The sequence below is a fragment of the Thalia democratica genome, chromosome 9 (genome assembly GCF_965202585.1).
Source record: "Thalia democratica chromosome 9, ktThaDemo2.hap1.1, whole genome shotgun sequence".
NCBI lineage: Eukaryota > Metazoa > Chordata > Thaliacea > Salpida > Salpidae > Thalia > Thalia democratica.
This window is the reverse complement of record NC_139173.1, coordinates 39,696,478-39,712,457: the sequence shown is the minus strand read 5'-3', so window position 1 is coordinate 39,712,457 and position 15,980 is coordinate 39,696,478. Positions and strand designations below refer to the sequence as shown.

The 15,980-nt window shown below is 26.8% G+C and overlaps 2 protein-coding genes across 2 annotated transcripts in view; both read right to left on the bottom strand.

The window, feature by feature from the left end:
- Window positions 1-6,428, bottom strand: part of LOC145845254 (putative E3 ubiquitin-protein ligase HERC1) — a 61,716-nt gene extending 55,288 nt beyond the window's left edge. Inside the window, exons 1-7 of the mRNA XM_082952679.1 lie at window positions 6,232-6,428; window positions 5,619-5,738; window positions 4,605-4,739; window positions 3,865-3,973; window positions 3,170-3,357; window positions 2,343-2,508; window positions 2,011-2,090 (exon numbers count right to left, since the gene is read on the bottom strand). Coding sequence (XP_082808805.1) covers window positions 2,011-2,090; window positions 2,343-2,508; window positions 3,170-3,357; window positions 3,865-3,973; window positions 4,605-4,739; window positions 5,619-5,738; window positions 6,232-6,366 — 933 coding nt within the window. The 5' untranslated portion in view covers window positions 6,367-6,428. The remainder of the gene's footprint in view (window positions 1-2,010; window positions 2,091-2,342; window positions 2,509-3,169; window positions 3,358-3,864; window positions 3,974-4,604; window positions 4,740-5,618; window positions 5,739-6,231) is intronic.
- Window positions 6,429-10,690: 4,262 nt separating this feature from the next.
- LOC145845253 (kelch-like protein 36) lies at window positions 10,691-15,284 on the bottom strand. Its single transcript, XM_082952678.1, has 3 exons — window positions 15,158-15,284; window positions 14,027-15,081; window positions 10,691-10,858 (listed from the first exon to the last, which is right to left on the bottom strand). Exons 1-3 carry the CDS (start codon window positions 15,282-15,284, stop codon window positions 10,691-10,693), a joined length of 1,350 nt encoding a protein of 449 aa, XP_082808804.1.
- Between the last annotated feature and the right edge of the window lie 696 nt (window positions 15,285-15,980).

The following is a 15,980-nucleotide window of genomic DNA, read 5'->3' as shown; positions in this document are numbered from 1 at the left end:
TCCCTGTCACCTTCTCAGGAGGCAACTATGGGTAGAAATCCTGAATTAAGGAGGACTCTAGCGCCTCCTGTGGCCTATCAGAACTCGGATTATTCCAAGATAACAAGATCAAACAACTCCCACCTTCAAAGATCTAATCATTCTCGTCTCCAAGGATCTAAACATTCCCATTTAGGGTCAGATTTCTCAAACTCTCCTTTGTCTTCTACTTACATCAAACCAGATAATGACAGGTTGAAAGTTTATTATATTTACATTTTATATTTTTATGTGTGATCTTTTTTTAAAACCAACAAAAGAAAACTTTTAGTATACATGTAAAAAGCATAAAGTGTACTAAATGATTTATAAGTTAATTATGACTTAACAGATGTGAAATGAACTGCACACTTTTACAATTATAATTTGTTATGTTTTAACAGATACGAAATGCGTTATAAAACTTTATAATATTAATTATTTTAAATAGATACGAAATGCATCATGCTGCTCCAATTCACGTTGTAACAGATGGATCTTATTTCAGAAATTTGAACAGTGAAATCACCTACTTCAGTGAAGAAGTTAGTTATATAAATATATGTTAAAATTTGCAACCATGTTGTTGTTGCCAACTAAATTAATTAGTACCCGATAATAAAAAATATTTTGATTGCAATTTTTTTTCAAAATATCATTTCATTTCATCTATTTGAGGAATAATCTATAAATATTTAAACTTTCGAATCAATTAATATAAAATTTACTATATTTTAAGTGAACTTTAAAATCGAGAATAAAATAATTTTGGCCCATATTTAAGTACAAAAAACTTTCAAAAATCTAACAAAACTAACTACTATCATATAATCTAACTCCAACCTTTATTATTCAACAAAAGTATTATAGTTTATCTTAAACTTTCAAAAGTATAACCTTCTATATTATTTTTTATAAGCAATTTCAACCCCTTAAGGATTATTTCAAACTTTTATATTTTATTAGAAAAAACTATATTTTACCTTTTGTATAATACCCTGTATTATTTTTTATAAATATTTTGGACACCCTGAGGTCTTAGCAATATTACAAAAATATAAATTTCTTAATGCTTTTTACAGATTCCTCATAGAAAGTTGGTCAACACAAATCCGTTTGAAAATCAACCTGTTCAGTTGAAGGTAGGAGAAAGTGAAATGAACAACAAAAGCAACAAGTCTGTGACATACTTCCAGGACGATCAACCTCATTTATTCACTGATCACAATTAAGATATTTCCAAGAATACATACAAGCTTATTTTGTTCAATAAATTTTGTCAGAAAAACATTTATAATTGATTTTTGTACCCAAGTTCTTTTAAACATACTTAGAATTTAATTATTTTGTTTTGTGGTTGATGGTTCAAATTCTGACAATTAAAATTCTAAATTTATTAATATATTTTTACAATTTTAAGGTATTATTAATAAGATGTCCGTTCAAAAAAATTATGAGAATTTGAATTGTCCTGTAATTGTTTTTTTTTGTAAAACCAAAATATTTCAAAACCTACAAATTTAAAAACTGACAATAACTCAGTTTAAGTTTATTTTAAAATGACTAAAATATGTTTAACATCTTTGTAAAGACAAACTTTTACTTTGTTTTTTTGTAGGATAGTATAAAAACTTTGAAAATATTTTAGTTTCATAAAAACTGTTATTATATTCTGATACTGATCTATTGTTTTCTTGTCATACTAGAGGATTACAAGTACTAATTCAAACAGTTATTTGAATACTATGAAATAAAAAGATTTATATATAGCTATGAGTATCTTAATAATTTAATTTGTTTATAGAATAACAAAAAAGTATATTTATGTACTGTTCAAATAGATGTTTGGATAATAGAGATAGATAGATGATTACATAAAGGTTTGCAAGTATAATGATACTTACGATAGTGTTTTTTACATTTCAACACGTATTTTATGTTAATGCTAGTTTACAAGTAAATTATATTAATTATTTTATTGAATAAACTAACTACGGATTCAGATGTGCTTTTTATTATCATTTGTAGCAGAGATTTTGTTACCACACCACCTTTTCTTTCTATTTCTTCAGCTGTTTATATAATTATTTATAAAAAGCTATATTACAATGCTCAATCAAAACTAAAAACTGTTAGTGTATTTATTATTTTAATTTCAGAGGAATAAATAGAATTGCTCAAAAAGATTTTTTCTGATTATTTTTTTGGTGTGTATGGTGTTAAACTTAAAAGCACTTTCAGAACACAGCTTATAATACTTTTACAAGATCACACAATTTATGCTTTAACTCTAAAATTAAGCAGCATTTTTAGATAAAACTAACTGTTAAAAGCACCAAAGACAGCAAGAGACATGTTAATCCAATCGAGAAGATGTTTTAATGATCCTCTCTGGTAAGCAATCAATAATTGTAACTCGCAAGAAATCTGTCTCGCCTCACAACTTGCCCCACTGTCTAATATGATCACGCTTTGCAGGAATTTTGATACCTGTACAAAATACATTGTCATAATATTTTATGATATATTTGATAATTATTTAAATCGTATTTTCTATATCAATTTTTTAACTATTATTTAACATGCATACAATTTAGAAAGTTTATTTGATGTTTGTCAGCTGCTTAAAAAAATTAAAAGTATTCTTACTATAAAAAACCGAAAAAGTTACTAAAAATAAAACGTTTGACTGTATAATCAAAGTTATTTAATTTTTGTTTCAATTTTACAATTATAATTTTCAGAAGCTGTAAAAATTATAACAGTTTTATGGCCTAGTTTTTTAAAGCTAAAAAGAAAAATAAATAAGCTAATTTTGGTATACTATTCATTTAAAATGATAAAATACTGCTGCAAAAAAAAAGTTTTGGTCCACAAACGAGAAAAACTGACCATTTTTAAATACTAATCTATACTCATGGAAGATTAATATTCACAAATTTCTACTTAGAGATACATATAAAAAAGTTTGGCAGTGCATTTAAACCCAAAATAATTAAAAAACAGCCCACATATTTGACACTTCTTTTTATTAAAATTTTCATAGTTCTCACTTGTTTAAATAATAATATAAATACATTCTGTGACCCATGGTTGTTGTTTTAGTTTTTAAGTTCTACAAAACTGTTACTATTTTTTTTCAATTTTAAACCTGTTTAATGCAGTCAAGGCCCATCTGGGGTATTTTAGTCTCGTCAGCAAGGGACAGAGGCGGTAGACCAGTGAAAACATCGCATGCAGTTTGAAGTACTTCACTGCAAATCGATGTTGACAAAGATGATTGTTGCTGCCAACTTGATCTGATCAGTGAGAACAACAACCTCATTCCTGTTCTCACTCCTGTGTTTATTTAATTAATTTATAAGATTTTAAACCCCTGTTTGAATGTTAATAAATTTGCTAATTAACTATTTTAATTGTGTCCGGTTTGGGTGAGAAAAAATCTAACCTTAGATTACCTTGTCAAATAGTTAACCAAATAGTAAACTGCACTTTAAGAATCTTAGTTGTAGAATAATTATTATTACTTATTCCTGCATAAAAAATAAACAAAAACTAAGGTATTGCATATTTAAAAACTTAAAATTTCTATATGCATAAATTCCTGTTTTGGTAATATTTGTAAAATAAATATTTTAAACATTGAAAGCAAAACTCGAACACGGTACTAATTTAGCAGTAAAATTAAGTTGTTACTACTTTTGTCTGTACTTTTGTGTTAATGTATATAAAACAAAATAATTGAAATTATAACAAACAAAGTATATTTATTGCTTTAAAATACTATCATTATGATTTTGTCATAAGTACAAAATACTTTTGATTCTGTTACAAAAAAAATCAAACCTAGCTCAATTAGAGCATTTTTTCCATTATTTTTTTCGGCATCTTGAGTTGTTGATACTGACAGATTATTTTCATTTGATGTGTTTGGCGAATCCTGTGCACTTGCATCCTTTAATATTGAAAACATATTATTGTACTCTAACGTCAACTGAATCCAAAAAGCATTTTATGGACAATTTTAAAGGTACAAAAGTTTTAAGTTTTATCATACTATTTATCAATATTTAAGCTTATATTTTTTACGATATATGGCTCAACTATTGAATTGGTAATAACAGGGTTGACACTTGTTTTTTCAAAAATTTTTCCAGGTTTTCCAGGTTTTTAAAAGTACACATTTCTGGGTCTATTTTAGTTTATAGTTAAGTTTAAGGTAAGAAACTTTGTTAGAAAGTATAAAACACTGATAAGATACTGTAAATCTACTTTAAATATGTTTTTTAATAAAAAAAAATTTGATGATGGCAACATTTTTTTTATTTATATGATAGATTTTTTGAGACCAATCGAAAATTTACTACTGAACATAAAAAACATCCAGGTCTTTCCAGGTTTTTTATTGATTTTTGTTCAAAATTTGAATTTATTGCCTAATTTGTCAAATTGAAGGTTTCCAGGTATAGTGGCAACTCTGAATAAGTATTCAAATTAAATTAATTTAGTTACTATAAGTATTAAAACACAGCTTAATTTTAAAGTTAAGCTAAATAAACATACAATTTATTTCATAGATTAATTACTTGTGAATCTGATAAATTGGACACAGGCTGTGATTTGAAGTTGCAAGCATAAAAAATTCTCTGAAGAACAACTAATTTGTGCTTGATGTGATGCCCAAACAATGATTCTTCACAAATGCTCTGTCCCAATGATACCTGTTTAATATATACAAATACTAATGATTGTATTTTGTTCTATTTTTTACTAAGCAAGTATCAAATATAATAAGTTTCTTAGTTTGTAAATGTAATTTATACGTAAAAAACAGGTGGGGATACTGGAGTTTTCAAATACCAATTTAAAGAGAAACACATTTTAAGTTTTTAGTAGAAACAGTTAAAGAACATTTAAAAGGGAAAACAGCTGTGTCTGACCACAATAGCAATTGTAATGTTTGTAAAAATTAAAAAATAACTGTTAATAATTTTGAATATTGAAAATTGTAGAAATAAATTTGAGACCCTGATAAATGAAGCTCTGCTAATTAAACATTATAATCCAATTTTAAATAAATAATTAGCTAAGCCTGGTATTACCCATACACTAAGAATTTTTAGATATATATATATTAGTTTAACAATGTGAAAATATTTATGTAACATATTATTTGTTGTAGTTTATAATTTTAATTTATAAATGTTTATATATTGTATTACTTAAATTTTTGTATACTTAGTTGTTTAACACTAATTTTTAGTTATTTTTCACAGTATTTTGTTGATAATGACTGATGAAAAGTCAAATTGTTGTCTGCAAATAAATTTTAAACTTAGAATGTGTTTCTCTATAAATTGGTATTTAATTTATATGTATTAAGTTTCTACAGCAAAATTTTCTCTTAATATAAATAAACATAAATTGTATGCAATAAACTTTAAGAACAAAAAATGTTTAAGTAAAAACAGACCTAATACTTTAAAATTTAATTATGTTGAAAAGTATACTTATTCATCACATAAGGTTGACTAAATAATTTTGATATTGCAATTTTTTCATAAATACTAAATTTATTTTTATTTTCATTAGTTGCTCACTTGATTATGTAATAAATTTTGGCAGTAATGTTGCTGTTCTTCTAATGTTGGATATCCCTTTTCAAAATCAAACACTGAACTTTCATTTTCTTGTTTATTTGCACCAGTTGTTAGTAACACCTTTAAATAGATTTAAAAGTTGTTTATAAAATACAAACAAATAAAAAGACTTTATTATAAAAGTATCTAACATCACTTTAATTCAGCAGTTTTCTGATTTCATGTAATGCAATTAACATAAAAAATTCTCAAATTACCAACTTATAAAACACAGTTTTAGATTCTAATAAAAATTCAAATCTTATAAAAATTCAGACTTTAATTTAACATAACAATTTATATAAAATGTTAATAAACTTTTATAAAATTATACAAATCTTTTACTAACTTAAATGAGGCTACAACTAAAAGTTTTCTTTGTAAAAATATATAAAACACATTTTTATTACATAAAAAAAAAAAATTTTGAAACAATTTTTAAAATAAATTAAAATCAAAACATTTAATTAAGAAGTTTATTTGGGTTTTAAAAAGTCTACAATACACTTACTTATTTAAGTTAGACAACAAGTGAAAAATTTATTCGAAGTTGATAAAACACCACAAAACAAACCTCTTTATTTTCTACAAGAGATTCAAACAATTTCTGGGTACCTTGTCTAGAATACAAATCATTATGATGACTACTTTTAAGCCACTTTCCATTTAAGTAGTCCAGCCATTGCAATTTAGATACTTTCTTTTCCATATTATTTTACATTCAATGTAGTCTTTCTATAACATATCACAAGTACAACTATTTACACTTGACAAATATTCTGAGAAAAATTAAAGTGTTATAAAAGTTCAAGTGTGAAAAAACATACATGTGTTTTTTTTTTAAGGTCTTATTAGAAGTATAACTTTAAACAAACTAAAAGTTTTAAAACTTAAGTTACTAATCTTGAATAAAAATATTAAGGGCACAGGTAGGATAAACACTTTTTTTTAATTTGATCTTATTTTATATAGTTTTTACTAAGCTACAAGATGCTTTTTACAGATTTAAAAACTCAAAGTAAGTTTTTGAAATATAGCCGGTCAAAGTTGGAGGCAACAATAAGATCCTTATGGAATACGCAAACTAAAATGGTAAATAACTAGAAATCACTAAAAATCTATCTCCTCCTACGTTTTTTGATATAACTATCTCAAATTTTCAGGAAATGTTCTTTGCAATATTTAGAAAGTTCTGTTGGAGCAAAATTTTAAAAAATAAAATATTTATAACAAAAAACAAGAAAAAAAACTGTTTTTTTTTGTTTATTTTTTATATAAAATTTTTATTTTTTAGTTTTATTTTAAACTCTTTCCAACAGAATTTTCTAATTATATCAAGGAACATTTCCTGAAAGTTATCTCAAAAAACGTAAAAGAAGATAGATTTTTAGTGAAATAGTCAACTATTGCTGTTTGAGTTTGTGCTTTCTATAAGAAACCTAATGTTACCTCCAACTTTGACCAGCTATATCTTAAAAAATATATTCTTAAAAGAGTTTAAAAAATCAGTTTTAAGTATTTTTAGCTTAGTAAAAACTATATAAAATACGATCAAATTTCAAAAAAAGAAGTTTATCCCCCTTATACCCTTAATTTTTAATATTTTCTCAAACTGCAAGTATTCTGACTAGTTTCAGCTATAACCATTAAACTCATTTATTAAGACCAAGTTTTGAAAGTTTAAACAATTCTTGTTGTATACAAGCATATATGCTTACATATACAAAAGTTTTTAGCACAAATAAATATGCTTTATTTATAGTGAGCTCTCTTGCAACAATTTAATTTGCCACAGTTTCATACAAATGTAATATTTCCCACATGCTGCGTATATTCACAGTAGTGTGCTGTGCACATAAACCTGGTTTTTTTAAGTTTATTTACACATTTTTAATCATTTTTTGGTTATAATTTTTGAAATTTTATATGTTTGATACTGGAAATAAAATAATACTTAGTTTTTAGAAAAGTAGTTGAATTGTTAATAATTTAGCTTGCACACAATTTTTCTAACATATCTTAACTGTACACTACATTTTTTTTTGAAATTCACTAGCATTCAACTTAGAGGTGGGCAATTTTTTTAGATAGGCAGATTAAGAAAAATGTATCTCTTAGGCCAGACTTGTTTAAAAAGTCTAAGGAAGCAACAAAAGTTTAAAAATTAGAACTAAGATCTTTTTTTAATTAGAAGCAAAATTTTAATAAAATAATCATTATTAAGCCCTACTATGAATTTTAATTTAGACAAGGTGAATAAAAGCATTTACAAAAGTATTTTGTCTAAAAACATAAAATCTTTTTTATTGCACAAGTAGTCTGCAACACAGCAAAATTAGTGCCAGCTAGAAATTTCTGTTTGCAGTCCACATTGCCCACTCCTACTTGTTTCCAACCATAACTTTTTTATAATTAAATCGAAAATGGAAAACAAAATTATAAAGTTTATTTTTGTTTATCTTTCTTTAAATTTTTGAGATAAAAACTTAGTAGTGGTTTGTACTTTCTTATAAAAACTTTTGAAAAGATTAAATTCCCATAAATTAAATCTGAGGTGCATGAAGGAAAACTAAATTTGTGGTATTTTATCTGCTTAAAACATACTAGTTGAATATCTAAATTTTTATTGAAATAGAAACACTGTGCTACACATTTCTAAATACTAGTGAATACTTAACATCTATCACAATATCACATAATGCTTAATTCTACATAAACCCTGTGAAATACTATGCAGTAATTCTTTAAGAATTTAGTTTTTGTAACACACTTAATTTTAATCTGAGTTCTTAGACACATTATTACTTGTTCTAAAAAATGAATAAGTCTGCAAACAACAGTTTACATGCAAACAAATCTCAAAAAACAAAATCACTCAACCATAAAAGTTTAGTAAGCAACAACAAAGCTATTTTCAAAATGCAATTAAAAATCCACTTTCAGTACTAAAGAAAATAGTCAGGGAAATCTGATATTAAGAAATACAAAAATCTAGAAGAGTTTAAAAAACAAATGTAATAACAATAATAACTATTAAAACAATGACTTTTAATCAAACAAATAAAGCTTTTATTTAACTTTCAACATTTTTTGTTTTTCAAAGGTGTAATAAATATTACAGATTTAAGAAAGTTGTAAATGCAAAAATGAGATGAGTGTTCACCTTTAAAAATTTACTAGTTTTTTATAATTTTATACTGTATGCTAAATTAACTTCAATAAGGCTAATAATATTGTTCATACAAGAATATTTACGGTTAAGATTAACTTAATAATGGACTTGACTAATTTTTTAATAACTTAAAAATGTCCTCGACAAGACGTTAAAAGGTGTCTAAAACTCAAACGGTGTGCGACTCGATATCTCAAAAGGTTCTCTGTGCACCAGGTCCTGAACTAGTAATTTTAAGCGTTTTTTTTCAATAAACTATCGTAATAATTTAAGTAGTTACTTTTTTAAACTTATACAACTAAACTAAATTATATTTCAGTAAAAGGTAAACAAATATTTTGGATAATCTTTTACCATATTTTTTTTTGCTTTTTTTTCGATAAAAATCTAAAAATATTTATTTGTGACTATTTCAATAGTTTATACAACCAAAGCTTGTTTGTGTTTATTCAATTTTGCAGAATTTGGATAGATAATATTGTTTTTAATTTAGTTTTTTAGCTTAAGAATAACTAAACAAAATTGTAAATTTTTGTTTAAGGAAAACTTTACTAAAATGTCCTGATTTTCTAAATTTATAAAAATTTAGTTAATGCTGATTGGTACAACAACTTTTAATAATTGTAATCTTATGAATAACATTTCCATAAGATATTATATTTTTGTTAAGCTTGAATTCAATGTCAATAAAGATATTTCCTAGTAATAAAATTAAACATAAACACAAAAAGGTTTGTTTGGAATTAATTTCCTTAACTACAACTTTAAACCAATTGAAATTGTATTTAACAATACTCGAGTCAAACCTATAATTCCGTAATTCATTGTTTAAGATTAACGCAGCAAAATTTCTACAAAAATTACGCCTTTCAACAAAAAAACCTTCATTTGATCTTTTCAAATTTCACCTAAAGTTTTTTGTATTTTATTGTACCTTATTGTTTTAAAACTCACAAACTTAAGTACATTAAAAGTTGCAGACCTTTTTTTATTCATTTGTAAAATGTTTTTATCCAGTGATAAACCGTTTAAAACTTCTTTTAAAAGTTTATTTTATCTTTCTAAAAGAAAATTTATAAAGCAATATCAGGCATTGAACATGTAATTTTAGTAAAGTGAAACAAAAAGTTTAACTACTTTACAGTTTTTCATTATTTAAATAATTGGTCAAATCTGTGTTTTTTGTTAATTACAGTATAATAGTAGCAGTAATAAAGAAAAGAATAAGTAGTAAGTAATAAAGAAAAAAACGAACTTACTATAAAATTAGCATATTTTTATATAAAAATTATAATAATCCTAAACATTTTTAACATTATTTGTTACAAGATTAACCAAACTAAGTAGAACAAGCTAGAGTTTTGTAAATTAATTGCTTCATAATGTTTAACACAGTATAAAGTTTTGATATTGCACGTTTACTTTATATAAATAAAAAGTTTATAATTTAATTTGTAAAAAAATAATTTTGTACAAATTTTGTAACTAATATTCTTTTAATTCTTCACTTTTTTGTAAAGTTTTGTTTTCTGATTAATCTTTAAAATCATCAAATTAACTTTTATATTTAGTAATAGTAATAAAAAACTATATTAATATTTTTATGATTTTTAAATATGTAATATAATAATAATATAATAAATATAATATACGATGAACCATCAACATTTTTTAATTTTCTTTTCATCATTCAACAATTATTGCAAACTCCATCAATCTAATTGAACAATTTGAAGATTATGATGTCATTAAGAAAGATGATTCGACTGCAGAAAACATTACTGTTTGTTTATATTTGTTTCTAACTTTTTTTAATAAGTTTAAAAAGCATTCATCATATTTCCTTCATTAATTTATTCTTTCAAGACTTTATTTTACAGGCTAAGTTTCGGTTGTACGACTTCTGAAAGCATCTAGCTTCAATCAAGTCGGCCACGAGTGACCAGTTGTCTACAACTGGGTCATACAAAATAACACTTCCTGTTTCCTCACCATTAAAATCATTTCTCTCAGCAACTATGATATTTCCCTAAAAGTTATCTTTTTCTAAAAGCTTAAACTTTTTTTTGGTGAGAGGCAGTAAAATTTTAAGGGTTAAAAAAAAAAATAAGAAAAAATATATTTTATCGTTGTACCACAGATGTTCTTGTGCTAAAACTTTATTTCAACTAACGGCGTTTCACTGCTCTCAAATAAATTTAAGAACAGATCTACGGAGTCTATAAAATATTAACACACATTAGAAAAAAAGCAGAAAAAGCATGTATAATTATGTATAGTGTTTATGTAGGTATGTTTATGTGTAATATCTTTTATCGTTTTATTAAATTATTCTAGAAACGTTAATTAGCTAGATTTAGTCAAGCATCCCTAATGGTAAAGTTAAACAAACTATTTATTTAATGAATAGCTTATTGTTAACAATGATGATACGAACTTAGATGATTTTAATATGTCTTTAATTACTCGAGACTCCTTGTTTCAAAATTATCACTAGACTCCAAGAACAATAGTCTAATATAAATAGTTTGGGAACGATTTTTTTAATCATCTTAGTAAAAATTCTGTTTGACTACATTTATATTTAGTGATGGTAAGCGAAGAAACAAGTTTACGGTATTGCTCTCCTTGAAAAACAGATCAAAGATTCAAAGTTATGATAACAAAGTACATATTTATTAGGCGTTATTTTATCATTAAGTGAAAATATTATAAACAATTAGATAGTAACTATTGAAAAACAACACTTGTATACTAAACTTTTTGTATATTACACACATATAATTCGATAACGGAAAGGTTCTTTTTGCACCAGGTCCTAGGATCAAATATTTTAAGCATTTTTTTGTCGTATAATGAACTATATATATAAATATATATTTAAAACTGTATTTTTATGTTTTTGACACACCGAAGTTTGTTTTTAAAAAGCTTATTTTACCATTAAATATGCTTAATAATATTAACAGTATTATACAAATCAATATTATAGTTACTTTTGGCGTGTCAGATTCCACTTAACTTTTAAAATAATGGCAAGCCAGATTCCATTTAACTTTTAAAGTAATGACAAGTCAGATTCCACTTAACTTTTAATATTATGGCGAGCCAGATTCCACTTAACTTTTAATATTATGGCGAGCCAGATTCCACTTAACTTTTAATATTATGGCGAGTCAGATTCCACTTAACTTTTAATATTATGGCGAGCCAGATTCCACTTAACTTTTAATATTATGGCGAGTCAGATTCCACTTAACTTTTAATATTATGGCGAGCCAGATTCCACTTAACTTTTAAAGTAATGGCAAATTACATTCCACATTACTTTTAATATTATGGCGAGCCAGATTCCACTTAACTTTTAATATTATGGCGAGCCAGATTCCACTTAACTTTTAATATTATGGCGAGCCAGATTCCACTTAACTTTTAATATTATGGCGAGTCAGATTCCACTTAACTTTTAATATTATGGCGAGCCAGATTCCACTTAACTTTTAATATTATGGCGAGCCAGATTCCACTTAACTTTTAATATTATGGCGAGCCAGATTCCACTTAACTTTTAATATTATGGCGAGCCAGATTCCACTTAACTTTTAATATTATGGCGAGCCAGATTCCACTTAACTTTTAATATTATGGCGAGCCAGATTCCACTTAACTTTTAATATTATGGCGAGTCAGATTCCACTTAACTTTTAATATTATGGCGAGCCAGATTCCACTTAACTTTTAATATTATGGCGAGTCAGATTCCACTTAACTTTTAATATTATGGCGAGCCAGATTCCACTTAACTTTTAATATTATGACAAGTCAGATTCCACTTAACTTTTAATATTATGGCGAGCCAGATTCCACTTAATTTTTAATATTATGGCGAGCCAGATTCCACTTAACTTTTAATATTATGGCGAGCCAGATTCCACTTAACTTTTAATATTATGGCGAGTCAGGTTCCACTTAACTTTTAATATTATGGCGAGCCAGATTCCACTTAACTTTTAAAGTAATGGCAAATTACATTCCACTTAACTTTCAATATTATGGCGAGCCGTTCGTCTTCAATCTTCGGGCTGAACCCGAGCGGAAAGTGAAAATTATAAAATACAAGTTGACTAAATTAAAACTTACTTTATATAACTTTTTGTCAAAAACTTATTTAAAGCTAATTACAGGGTTGCCACACTCTCAGGGAACTCAGGGAATCTCAGGGAATTTTCAAACTGTAGAAAATCTCAGGGAAACTCAGGGAATCTCAGGGAAACTCAGGGAATTTTGGCATTTTTCTTTTAACTCAGGGAAACTCAGGGAAGTTTTGATTTGTTCTCTAAATTTCAGGGAAGTTTTTGAAAATCTCAGGGAAATTTTTTTCTAGATCTAGAATGAGGTTTAGTTAATCCAGTTTCAATATTTTGTTCAAAAGTAGTAATTTTTATTATTTAAGTGGTTATTTAGAATTTTTTTAGCCTTGCGGCTAGCTCTTCAATATTCTTAGTATTAACATTGTAGTTTTTTTAAGTTTTAAATTTATATTTACTTAAGTAAAATAATGAAGTTATTATGTATGCATTTAAGTGAGTTCTTCATGTGAAATTATTACTGTAGTATAATTAAATTTTGTCAATTAAAATGTCAAACAAATTAAACTTTATTCTTTTATGTAGAAAGTTAACTAACAAGTTTACACAAAGTTGTGCAAAAATTTAGTTTTTAATTTTTAATTGGTTTAAACATTTTAAGATTGAGTTTTTGAAAGCAGTTTTTTTTCATAAATTTAATGCAGAAGCATACACATACAACCTTCCTTTTATTATTAAAGAAGAAAATGAGAATGAGGTATTAATAATTTGTGTTAGAAGAGAAAATTTTTTTTTTAAGATTTGAAAAATACTCAGGGAAACTCAGGGAATTTTAAGGTTACTCAGGGAAATTTTTGGTCACTCAGGGAAGATTTTTTGGCTCAAAGAGTGGCAACCCTGTAATTACTACGAACTCATATTGTTGTAAAAAGAATTGGCTTTTAATAACACTGAAATAAAAATAACAAACTTTTTTTTTGTGTATACAACAAACAAAAAATTACTAAAGATAATTTCAGTTGTAACTATTTATTATGTTTTGCGATCAAAATAAATGCATATTTTACTCAATATTAATGTTGAGGTAGCTTAGCACAGTTATAACAAACAAGATTGTTTGTTGCTTCACACAATTCTTCCCTCCATGTTTCGTCTTCCACATCATAAAATACTATTTTGTTTGTTGACTGGAAAAACACAACTAACTCGCTGCCGTTTGAAATAACGTTTATGGGGTGGCTGAATAAATGCTTAAACGAGGCTGGAGCTTTTTTTAGCAAAACAAACGTGCCACAAAACAAATCAAAGACTTCAGTGGAGTTGGTGATAATACCTCCGATAACAAACAGCTTGTTCCTAATCGCAATTGACACGTGAACGCATCTGGTTTTCTTCGTTACGTCCAAAAATGACCACGTTTCTGTCACATGGTCATAACACCAGACATAATATGTACCACAAGAGCCTGTGTACCCACCGGACACGACAATTTTACCTTCGTACACTGTACAATGTGTATAACTTAGAGGTCGGTAATATCTTGCAATTTCTTTTCGTTTCCCACTTTTCATGTTGAATTCGAAGCAGCGATCCGTTAATTTTCCGTCTACTGCTCCTCCTACTACATAAATGCTGTCCATGAAAGAACATGCGGAAAAGTGACACTGTCTATCACACAGTTCGCTTACTGTTTCCCAAGAGTTTGCAGCAAACTTTTTAATCGACATCACCACGCTTTTATTGTCATCTGTACCGCCAATGACGAAAATTTCACCTTTTATGCAAACCACTTTAGGGAAAGCGCGAGTACTTGCACTTATTCGCGGCAGGACTTTCAAACGGCCAGAGTAGTTTGGTGTGACGACGTGCGCAACGCTCACTTCATTGTCTTTTTCATTTATCCCTCCAGCAAGAATGATGTCGTAATTTTTCTGACTGCAGTACCTGCCTGTAAGGTGTTTGTTTTGCTTTGAAATTAGTCTAACAGCGCAGCCGTCAATTTCAATGCGGGTATTTCCCAAGACAGAGTTGAGGGCGGCAGGTGATAACAAATGCAGGCGAACATTCGTCAAAAGATCTCTGGCGTGCCTCTGACGTTCTTCACTTAAGCTCGTCCACGCGACCACCGCTTCAACGACCTCAAGTGTCGATGTTGAGCTCGTCGCTAGAAAGTATTTTCATGACCAGCGAAAAGTCCAACTGTTTAAAGGCGCGAGAATCGGGGATCTTCGGAAAGCAACACTCGACGCACAACAGGCATGTTTCGGACAGGTTGGGACAATTGAACAAAAATGAAATTGCGTACAGCGCCGCAGCGTTGTTCGCGTTCACTTTGTTCATGTAGCACCTGCCGTCTCCTGCGTCCATTTTCAGCATTATTTTTGTCTCTTTCAAAATTTTTACAAAATTTTCAAATTCGTGTGCCTCTAGAATTTTTATTCAAATTATTATCTCAGTTTAATGTAATATTTGTTCTATTAAACATAAAATTGGTAATTTACTTGTTGTATTGTTTTGTAAATTCTAAATTAGATTTAGCAGTAAATAAAAATTTCAATTCAAATTGTTAAGGTTTATAGGGCGTATACGATAGTAAAATTTATTTAGCATCATTTTAATTAAATTGTTTAAATTGTATATCATAATTATACCTAAAGATTTTAGAGAGGTCTTACTATATACTGTATATTATATGTTTTGGTTTTAAGAAATTAAATAGATAGATCTCAATTACTGGAGGAGAAATAATGAATTTATTCTCTCATAAAACTATTTAATAAACTAAGTTTCGGTCAAAGATTCTATTTGATTAAGATTTAAGCATTGACGAGGTCTTTGACCGTAACTTAGTTTGTTAAATAATTTCTTGAAGGAATAAATTCATATACGATATATAAAAATTTTTCTATAGAAATATGTGTCATTATTTCAGATAGAAAATTCAAGAAATAATAAAAGTTTTAAACTCTAGTAATTAAAATTAGTTGTTTATTTCGGTTTCAAATAAACAACGTTTCTATAAAAATTAAAAAATATTATCTGGAACAATACAAACAAGTGGTA